Genomic DNA, 11,880 nt, shown 5'->3' with positions numbered 1-11,880 from the left:
GGAATGATACAGGGACACCCCACACAACTGTGTTTTTGATAACCCAGTAACACCTTGAAAGCATACTTTCATGGTAGAGGATATTACAGTATTTTACGTTTCCCGGTAGGGGAAAAAAAGGTAGTACTTTCTCTTCCTCTATCTATATCCATTTTTACATATTCTATACATTTACATAGTTTCTAATATATTTTTATACATCAGTATCTTTATATCTGCATTCGGCAATATCGTCAAGCTTCAAAGGCTAGAGAACAACGTAAATATTGCTTACACGCCCCACCTAGCCTCTGTTTTCTTTCCTGTTGAGAATTGCCAGCAAATGATGTAACTTTCTTATTTTGAAACTCCCTAACCTTATTCCCTCTCTTCTTTCTGTTTTCTCCCTGGATTCAAAATTTCCTTGCTTTTAACTCCAACTCCTCTCCCCTCTATTTTTGCTCAGCCTCTCTGCCTGAGCTTAGCTCCTGTGCCATCTGTCTGCCTCCCCTGATCCCACTTCATTTGGTTAAGCGCCTTTAAGGTGAGAAGAGCATCTATTGCCAACTTCTTGAGCAATAACTTTATTCTAATTGACAGTTCCCTCAGTTTTGTAGACCAGGTTAGGTGGGTTTTTGTTTTGTTTTGTTTTGTTTTATCTCTTGGTAGCTATCTTTCTTTTCCCCTTTGCTTTGATTTTTCTTTCTTTTATTTTAGGCACCTTCACTTTACTGCAGAGCGCTCAGCTTTGTTCTCCTGTCACTGCCAACAGCATCCTGATACCTAATGGCCTAACGATTACTCTGGTCACTAGCCGATTCTCAGGAGGCAGGGATGACAGCTTTCCTGGGCCCCTTCCTCTTTTCCATTTCCTAAATCCAGTCTTTCACCTCCTTAGGATGTTGTTTCCTTTCAAGTAGTTCTCCAGTTTACCCTTGCTCCTGAATCCCCATGGTAACCATTGTAGTCTTTGTGTTGTAATCAACTGGATTAATGCAATAGCAGCCCAGCTGGACGCTTTGACTTCAGTGTCTGTTGCTCCCGTTTCAGCCCACTAGTTCTCTGCTTTTACTGGGCACAAATTGCCTGAGGTGCTTGTCAAATGCAAAGTCCCAGGCTCCATCTCAGACATTTTGATTCAGTAGATTTAGAATAGGGCCCCAGAATCTTCGTTTGAACAAATACTGCCAGGTAAACTGGAGCATGTAATGTGCAGCCCCCACGTTAAGAAACAATGCCCAAATATCCCAATCACACTAGAAGATAAATCAGTGCCTGTCTCACTATAGGAACCAAATAAAATTCTTTGAGTAAGTTATCAAACCTTGTCATACCAAATTCAGATGAATTTTCAAAAAGTATATAGTTTTATCCTATCTCTGCACGCTTTAAAGACAAGAGCATAACTGCCTAGGATTTCATAACCAAATTCCCTATTCTGGTTTCCAAAGCTTTCCGATATCTGATCTAATAGGACTTTTTTCTTTTTTTTTTTCCACCTCTCACAGTTTTCCAACCAGCATTTCCCATTCCCTACAGGCTGCTGTTCTCACTGTCCGCTTCCTTCTTTGTAGGTCTTGACCAGAAAGACACACATAGGAGATAGTAATGTGCTTCAAATTCAAGGAGTGAGGCAAAGACAAATATGAAAGAAAGAATGAGTGGGGAAGTTGGTAAGCTAGAAGCAAGGCCCAGGAGAGCGTGGTGTTAGGGTCTTAGAGCTAAAGATGAACAGCGGCTGCAACGTTCTAACTGATCAGTCTCTCCCTCGTGTCCTTTCTCTCAATGAACTGGCCCATGTTCTCTTTGCTTAGACCGTTTTTCTCTCTCCGCAACCCTCTTCATTCAGCAAACTTCTATTTATGCTGCTGGTCTCAGCTCAAGTCTCACTCCTTCCAGGAAGCCTTTCCTGACCAGCACTACCTCTTTGTCCCTCACCTGTCAGTTCCTTTAGTGTGCATTCTCATCTCATCTGATTTCCCTTATTTTGGCTTATAACCATAAAATCATAAAATCATCAATGTGTTCATTCAGTTAATCCCTATTTGGCTACTAGGCCTCACTTAGGCTCCACGGAGAGCGCGTCTCCATTGAATCCCCAGCGCTCGTTCCTGGGGCTGTGGATGGTAGAGACTCAATAAGTAATTGCTGAAGGAAAGAATGAAAAGTAGCCTATTGTTTCCTTGTCCTCACCACTGAGCCTAGTCCCACGGTGATGATCTTACTGGGCACTGTGATGAATTCTCAGGAACATCACTTCCAGCAGCTCGGCTTCATAATGCTGAGATGATACCACGGCCAAGCCAGGGCCCACCTGACTGGTAAACCCAGATATAGCCAGTCAGAGACTGCTTCCCTCATCCTTCTCTCTGAATTGCGTTCCCAGAGCCCAGGCCCTAGACTGATAGGTTTTGCAGCTTAGCAGTAAGCTAAGCACTGATTTTTGGCCTTGTAGTATTTTTTTTTTTTAAACCTTAAATGTACCCTCCTTTGGCCCTAATCTGGTTCTCTTATTTCCTAACCGGTTATTTGTGACATCCATTCTAACCCCCCTAAAATGCTTTTAGAAGTTCCTAATAACTTGCTTTTATCTCCAAATGAAAACTTCCATATGTCCCTTATTTATAATCATAATCATGAAGAACCTATTAATAAAAGAAAAAGGGGATGTCCTCGTTGTTTAGTTTTTAAGTTATACTTTACGTTATACACACCAAAGAGAGAAGGAAATTCTGAATTAGCTTTTTTGACATGCTTACTCCTAGAAAATATGCCTGACATTCATATTGAAAAAATAAGGAAAGCTTTTCCCAAACGATTTTAAGTCTTATAATTTTCAAGACAAAGTTTTGGGACACTGAGATTCAGATGAGGGGATTGGAAGCTTTGATAAGCAACAGTTGTACTCACTCATTTACTTAAAAAAATTTTTTGAACATCTACTGGGTGTGGTTCTAGGTGCTGGGGTTACAGCAACGAACAAAACGAAACAAAAAAGTCCCTGCCTTCTGGTAGCAAGAGCAGATTCGACACCAATAAATACAAAATCTGTCAAATGGCATGTTCAGGAGAAGAGGTTATTTCTTTTGAGATTATTCAACCCACATGCCATAATAATCTTTATTTTTCTTCTTAAGAGTCTCCACGTACATTTGCAGGGTTGTGTAATAACTTGGCCTGATTTTTGCCTTTGGGGAACTTCACTTTCTCTTTCCAAAATCTGTTTGTTTGTTTTTTTAATTTTTTTTTTTCTCTTTCCAAAATCTGGACTGGGGCTCATCCTATTTCTCCTTTGGTGAGGTACTTCCTGAGTTAACAACAGCTACACTTTTATGAGCTATTGTGAACTAATTCCCTCTGCTCAGAGCAGAAGAATCAACACGGGCTGATGTCAAAACACAAGGATTTCAACAGACGACAAAACCTGCTGGCAGGGAGATTCTTAGACGTGGTACTAAACTGTGTTATCGGGAGAGCAGTTGTGGAGTCTCCTTCTTTGTCATTCTCTAAGAACGAAGTAGACACTAAAATGCCTGGTACCCTAAAGAAGAGTCCCTTCCTGTAGACACGTGGTCTGAGGGTCTTCATTTTGGGATTATATGAGTGCTACGTGTAATAGTCTTAGATCTATGATCGTATTTCTTTTTTTTTTTTTCAGTTTACATATCCTACTTTATTTACTCCTTCCACAGCATCTATTCTTCCATCTGTGCTCCTCACCACCTTATCACATAGCCACTCAGAGAGTTAGGGGAGGACCCCTGTCCTCCTGTGTGAGCCCGTGCTACTAAAGACCACTTGTCATGGGGTCTTTGCCTGAAGGTCTGCCTCCTGGTGAAAAGCCACACAGATCCATCTTGTGTCAAACTTCTTTCTTCAGAAAATGACTAAGTGTGGTTCAAGTGTAGTAGTTAATAAAATTGCAGCTGAGATGAGACTGTGAGTCATCTGTCATCCCCTGGTCTCTCTTTTGCTAATCAGTTGTGAGAAACATGTTGAAATCAGAGAGCAGCAGCAAAGAAATATGAGATACTCAGACTTCTTGAAGCAATTAGAGACTAAAGAGCAGAAGGCAAATCAGTCTTCCTGCCTTGACAGTCTTAAAATACACACTGAAAGTAGACTTTGGAGTTACACTACTTGTGACAGATTTTGACCATAAACACATTTTCTAAGAGGAAATAAAAATTACTCACTTCAGGACATGCATTCCACCCTCGCATCAGCAGAGACGATATGGGCTTGGGAATGGAATAGCCAATGGGAGGTCTGAGATGGTGGTAAGCCATGTCTGCTGCAGCAGCCGCTGCAAACCAAAGGATCACGTCAGTTTTGAAATTCACATATTTACTTCAAGAAACATCTGAACAGACAAAAAAAGTCATCAAAAATCAATCTGTAAACATCAGCAGAGATTCAAAGCTAGCTCTATGCTATATTTTTTTAATGCTTAAACAAAATGTTGGATAATTTGATACCGTAAGTTTATCATTGTTCATTCTTTCAGTTGTTTATTCAACAAATTGTGAGCAGAGGGGATTTATCAGGATCAAAAAAAAACATACAAAAGAACATACCGATAGCAAGCGGTTTCGTGTGTCTGGAGTATAGGGTATATACGTGACATTACAGGAAGTAAAGAGTGAAAGATTGCACGGTGTCGTAAATCTCGGGCTAAAAAGCTCATACTGTACGCGGCGAGATGTGGGGTGCCACTGGACTTTGCAATTCTGAAAGCACCCATATCGCTTGGGCAATATAGATTCTTTTTTAAGCTTAACTACCCTTACTGGTTATAAGAATGTTGGGATTTTAATATTTAACATTTGTAAAGTAGTTATTATTTGCTAACCTTTCTTAGATACTTCAAATGCATCATTTTAGCCGATACCCCTTATTGACTCAACTCCCTAGAGTTACCTTCCTGCTGGAATTTCTGAATATTGCTCATCTCAAACTCCAAATTACAGTGTTGTGATTCTTGGGTCCTCACTATAGATTCCTGACTGTTGCACATTGTCCTGTTCTGCAGCCAGGGATTTCTATAACTCCCCTGGAAACTAAGTTCATAGCTACTTTCATTGAACATATTTTGTATAAGACCTCATGGGAGGTACACACATAAGGTTTTTCAAATCTCCTAACAATTATGCAATGTAGGTATGACTCAAAAAAAAAAAAAGAAGGTATGACTCTATGTGTGTATGTGACCTAGTTTTTAATTTGTGAAAAAATTAAAAATAATTAGTAGTTTGTGTAGCCTCTTGTTCCAGATTCCATGCCCTCTCCAACCACTTCACATTGAAAATACTTTGTGAACAACACATGAAGCTCTTTTTATTCCTCACAAAAATTGCTCTGCAACAGTGGGAGGCTAACGTCCCAGGACATTGACCTCCTATCTTTTAGATTGTGATGTCATCAACACCTGTCTGTACCTTAATAACGTTTGCGGCATGACCTACAACTACTACCTCTCCTCCACTAAAGCTTCAGTTCTGTTTATAGATCTACTAATCTAGTGAAATTATATGTAATGTAACTTAATCAACATTTTGCTTTATGGATCCGTCAGAATTACTATCTAATTTTGACAAATGTTAACATTTATTCCTGTTTTCTCTAGAATTTTAGAAACATAATAGAATAAAATCTTATTCGGAGAGGACAGTTGTTAAAATATTTGAGTACCTCTTATATATTTTTTGTATCATTGAGCTCATGCCCAATCCAATATACAATTATGTAAAAGTTTTTTTCCTCTAAATATCAACATTTTTCCAAGTTATAGAAACTTCAGGCTAATGTATTTCTAATGACTGTCTGTATTCACTATGATTTACTTAATCATGCCTCAATTTTAGGTTGTTCAAATTTGGGCATAAATACTTCAAAGTGTAATTTCTTCAATATTTTGAAGTTTTCTCATCTTATGAAAGATTTTGCTAACATGAGAGGTAAATATATCAGCTCATTTCTTGTTTAAATTTTGTTCTTTGATGAGCAGTGAGGCTTAGTATTTTACCAGATATTTATTGGTTATTTGTATTTAAAATTTTAAGTTCGTTTTCTTGGCTGCCTGGTATTCTAATATTTCCTTGCCGTAGCAGTTGTAATTGTACAAAGGTTCCAGGCTGAGGGCAGAGTCAGGAATTCCATTTCTGCTTTTGTGTTCAATGCCATTTGTAGACTATTTGCATTGTCACATTTGCCAACCGTTTCTAGCCACCCTCAGCTATAGCTATAGTTGCCGACACTAAGAAAACAAAGAAACAAAAGACCGGTCATAACATTTTTAGCAAACTTAACATGATGTACAAAATGTGTCTTTCATGTCACAGTAAACTAGGTTTGTTAGGTTTCTTCCATTGGCTATTCTTGACTATTTTTAATTCTTTTTGGAATGAGGTAAATAAATAAGCAAATGGATTAACTAATGCTTAATGATCTTTGATCTTCAAACTCTACTCTTTCACCTTATGACCATTCGGATATTGTTGAGCTGGTGCAGCTATAAGCACATAAGCCAGTGTAGTGAACACATTTAAACTAATTATACATATCCTAATGGGCGGGGAGGGACTATTCATAAAATGAGTTAAACTCAGATGCAGGTGCCAAATGTCTCCTGACCTTTTAGACTCTGATATCAAGTCTATAAAGTTACTTGTTTGCTTCTTGGCATGGTGTCTGGAAAATCAGTTTAAGATGAACGATATCTAATTCTTCATTATTCAAAGTAGATTCTGCAAGGCCTTGGCATCTCCTTCTCCCTTTTGCTTTGCGCACTCTTGGCAGTGATACTACTCATTAGCACCTCCGCCAGAAAGTGGGCAATGCAACATGAGGGGTCGTGGAATTGAGATTTGTCACCTTTGAGATTGCTTTGTCAGTCTTGCCTAAGTGGCCATGCTACACTAACAGCTGGGAAATTTTCTGGTATTCCAGATTCAGGAAAGAGACTGTTAGCCCATTAATCAAATTTTTACCTTGATTGCTACATAAAATATGTTAAATGATTTATGTACATGCTGGTTTCTACCTTTCCAACTGAAACTTTGCTATTAAAAGAAAATAAGGCTAAATTTAAAAGGATCAATAACTATTTATTGAGCATCTACCGTTTCTCCAGCACTGTGATAATTACCAATGATTTAGTGAAACTTGTAATCTAGATTCTAGGGTAGGACTGTCTAATAGAACTTTTAACAATGATGGAAATGTCCTGTGGTGTTCAATATGGTAGCATACGGCTATTAAGTGCTTAAAAGGTGGCTATTAAGCACTAAAAAGGTGTGCCTGAATAACTGAATTTTTACTTCAGTTTCAATTAATATAAATTTAAATTTAAATAGCCACGTGTGTCTACTAGCTTCCACAGTGGACTGCACAATTCTAGCGCATAGCTTTTTCCCACTTCCATTATCTTGAATGAGACTTATTAAATACATTTTTGTGAGTCAGCCTCAAAGGTTTATATGACCATGGTGTTGGTTTGTGGATTCAAGTTCTTTATTGTTTATTAATACTTTACCCAAAAAATATATGACTAGAGCTTGTCAAAAGGCATTCAGGGTAATATGCGATAATCTTCATTCTTTTATTCATGTGACCGAATGTACTGAACATTCCATGTGAGTGATAACAAGCTAAGAAAAAAGAAGTACTGGGCTTCTCAAAATATTTGGCAAATGAATGAATAATTATTAAAGACATGATTTACTGGATTTTCATTGCTTTTTATGGCTCAGTCACAAATTCAGAAAAGTGATCCTTTTTCCTGAAATGTTCTTTCGTACCCTCTTTTCCTACATTATGTCTACTGTCACTTAGGTCTTGGCTTAATGAAGTGTCTCTGGGTGCCCTTCCCATGTACTCCCACAGTGCCTGGTACTACAATAGTATATATTATATTATACTTAATTGCTAATTTATTTCCTTGCCTCTGTAAATAGATCATAAGCTCCTTGAGGTCAGGAACTGTGTCTTTCTACCATTGTATCTCCTCTGTTTAGCACGATGACAGGTAATTAGTAGGTATCAGCTGATGTGCTTCAAATGAATCAATAAATGAGAGAGTTTAAAATATGATTTCACTGGAAAAAATACAGGTCATGGTACAGAGAATTCAGTAAACATTTGTTGTACAAATGAATAAAGATGCTAGATCAATGCCAATTAATATCTTGCTCATTATTATGTTTTTAGGACAGAGCACAATGCCTAGTCACCAAGAAACACTATAGAATGAATATAATGTCTAGTTTAATATTCCATTGTGACACAATTAGATAAATTATTGAGATCTGGTGGCATATTTAGTTCATAATCTTATCTTTTGTTCAGAACATTTAGGGTGAGGGCTTCTATAAACTAAAACAGTTTAACTATTAAGAAATTCCCTTAACACAAACATTATATGGTCTCATTCGTTTGGGGAATATAAATATAGTGAAAGGGAATAGAGGGGAAGGGAGAAGAAATGGGTAGGAAATATCAGAAAGAAAAAAAAAAAGGAAATATCAGAAAGAGAGACAGAACATGGAAGACTCCTAACTCTGGGAAACAAACTAGGGGTGGTGGAAGGGGAGGAGGGCAGGGGGTGGGGGTGACTGGGTGCCAGGCACTTGACGGGATGAGCACTGGGTGTTATTCTGTATGTTGGCAAATTGAACACCAATAAAAAATAAATTTATTATTTAAAAAAAAAAGAAATGCCCTTAACAAGGAAATGTGGGGCCCAATTTCCAGTTTGGCCTTGCTTTTAACTCTATGAGAGATCCTAACTAAGCTAATTTGCCTCTGTGAGTATTAATTTTTGTACATGTAAGATGAAGAAGTGAGGACACAGTGTAATAGTGATAAGCATGGGCTTTGGGGTCAAGGAGCCATGCATTTAGGTCTTGACTATACCTCTTACTAGTGTGTGATATTGAATGAATATATATATATTCCAGAAAGACACAGTTCCTGACTATATATATATATATATATATATATATATATATATATATATATCTTATCCTAATAGAACCAAAACCATAGGTTATTAGAATTAAAGGTGATAGTATACAGAGAGCATCTGGTACATTGTTGGCTCTCAAAAAGTGTTAGCTGTTGCTGTTGCTGTAATCATTATCATCTACAGAGCTGAGTGTTTCACTGATCCCTTTTAGCCTGAATCTAGAAAACTAGATATCAAAGACATTGTATATCTTCTCTTCTCTTTGGATCAGAAATCACAGTTCCTTTTGAGGTTTTTTCCTGGGAGTATGAATAAAAAGTAAAAGATTGCATTGAGTTACTGCAAATTGCAAGGCTACAAACCATTTCATCTGTCACCAGCCCCAGCTCATAATGTAATATGGCCACTGTGGAGAGGATGACTATGCAGCTCTTCATGGTGAATTGAATTAGCTATATTGCTTATGGATAAATTGGTGCTAGGTTCTGAATTCCTAAATTAAACTATCACTCTTATGTTTTATGAAAATAAATCTAGGCATTCATATAAAAAAGAGAGCAATAAAGTACAATATTTTACTTGTAAGCTTTGACTAAGATAAAACTGCTAGAATATCTATATTTTTTTCATTTTTGATTGTACGTATGTGTGTTCTAAAAAAACCACAATTGATTCTACCTCATTGTTTTTATGGGTTGGGCTGTGGTGAAACAAAGCAAGTGTGGACTACTCTCCCAGCAAGAGCGGAGACACATTCTTTGTTAAACTGACACTTTTCAATGATGTATCACCAGAGCATATAGCATCTGAGAGAGACCATGAGATTGCAATCTTGAGATTGCACTAAGAATGGCTTAATTTTTTAAACCACATCCCATTCTCATTACAGACTGTCAGAAGAATAGATTAATTTGCACCAGTGTCTATTCTCATTGCAATCTTTGTCAGTGTAATGAAGTATTGGAATGTTAATATCAGCTATGTTCATAGAAATACCACCATCCATTGGACCGATTCGATCTTTCCAGTGATCTGTGTCGTGATTGGCTGGCTCTAGTCTTCTCAGTGATAAACTGATAAAGATTAGCACAGCAAATACAGGATTTTGGAACTTTAGCTCACTCCTATTTTCCCACCACTTGTCAAAGCACAGTCCACATCATCAATGTGCTTATGGCTTTTGTGATTATTATATTTAGGGTGCTCTAGGATCCTGCTCATAGGTGGAGAAGAACATAATCATCTAATATTTAAACAGAGGGAGCAAACACAAATGGCTACAAATATTAGATCCTGTGATACAACTGTGTCTCTAAATGTACTTAAATTCTTTTTTTTTTTTACAATTATATGTGAGACCAAAATTTGCAAGCCATATTTGGCTCCTGTATTATACTTTGCAACTCTGAGTTAAAACGTCAATATGAAGTCTCACCAAAATCTGGCTAGAATAAATTGGCAGATGTTCTTAATTTGCTGCCACATCTGAGACTTAGATACAGCTTGGCATGAAGGAATCCCAGGACAGAGTTGAGTCTCCTTGTGAACCAGCTGGCATCACACAGGAAAACAAAAGGAAAACAAGAAGCTTTCTTCTTTGGCCTCAAACTATAATCTGAAAGTGATCCACAAAATGTGGTATCTGGTTAGGAGGGAATGAGATTGAATGAACTACATATCGATGGATTAATTTATCCTAGATTTCTTCTTTAGTTTTTCATAATATATCAGAGGAGACAGACCCAGGAGAGATATAAAATCTGGGAAGCAGGTGTTGGTTTCTTTCTCTGAAATGTATCCAGTACAGCTCTTGTTTGCCAGGTCATACCAGCGCCTTTTTCATCTTGCCTGGTTCTTCTCTCTCTGCTTGGTTTCACACCTTGGCTCCTTCTCTCCCTAATCTTGTCACTTCTCTCACAAATCTGCTTTCTCCCTGGATTCATCATCCTCCTGCTGGCTGGGCCAGAAGCCTGGAAGTTATCCCTGACTCCTCCCTCCCTCTTGTGCTCCCACCTCAATTCATGGGCAAGTCCATTCAAATTTCCCAACCAGCCTCTCCTTTCTCTTCTAAAGCCACTACCCTAGTTAAGGTTTTTTATTACATTCTTATCTAGACCACCTCATCTCCTTGCCCCTGGTTTCAAGCCTCTTCAATCCAGACTTTGCTTTGTAGCAAGAGGGAACATTTTTTTTTTTTTTAATTTATGATAGTCACACAGAGAGAGTGGGAGAGAGAGAGAGAGAGAGAGAGAGAGAGAGAGAGAGGCAGAGGGAGAAGCAGGCTCCATGCACCGGGAGCCCGACGTGGGATTCGATCCCGGGTCTCCAGGATCGCGCCCTGGGCCAAAGGCAGGCGCCAAACCGCTGCGCCACCCAGGGATCCCAAGAGGGAACATTTTAAAATAGTAATAGCATCGTATTATTGCCCTGCTTAATCTCTTGCAGTGACTTTCACTGTGGACACACAAGGCCCATCACCATGTAGCCTAAGTTTCACATGTACAGCACGTGTCTTGTGATGGATTCCCTTGTGTTCTCTGGTTCATCCCTATTGAATTATTTGTGTATCTCTCATGACTCTGTACCTTGCCCATCCTCCTTTCTGTTGCGACTCCTTCTCTACTTTCCCACTATTTACCTATTTAATTAGTTTTCACTTGGCAGTTCAGCTCTCGTCTCTTCTCAGATTCCTTCTCTGATACCATCTTCCCATTTTTCACAGTCTGGGAAGGAGACTCCTCCAGGGAACATCCTTAGCCCTCTGCTTCTCTCTGCTTGGCACTTAACCTCTGCTCTGTACTACGAGGGCCTGAGCAATTCCCTATACTTCTCTGTTTTCCTCTTAACTCAAATCCAGTTCCCAGTCAGAGGAGCACTCAATGATAGCTTAAAGATAATAATAATAGCTAAGATTTATTGAGTGCTACCAATCTCCA

At 38.4% G+C, this 11,880-nt stretch overlaps 1 protein-coding gene across 1 annotated transcript in view; it reads right to left on the bottom strand.

Annotated features, from left to right (window-relative positions):
- Positions 1 to 11,880, bottom strand: part of TNNI3K (TNNI3 interacting kinase) — a 289,215-nt gene that overhangs the window by 77,848 nt on the left and 199,487 nt on the right. The window contains 1 exon segment of the mRNA XM_055341198.1: positions 4,176 to 4,285. Coding sequence (XP_055197173.1) covers positions 4,176 to 4,285 — 110 coding nt within the window.

This window comes from Nyctereutes procyonoides, unplaced genomic scaffold, assembly GCF_905146905.1.
Source record: "Nyctereutes procyonoides isolate TBG_1078 unplaced genomic scaffold, NYPRO_anot_genome, whole genome shotgun sequence".
NCBI lineage: Eukaryota > Metazoa > Chordata > Mammalia > Carnivora > Canidae > Nyctereutes > Nyctereutes procyonoides.
Note: the sequence above shows the minus strand (reverse complement) of the source record. Positions and strands in the feature narration are given on the sequence as shown.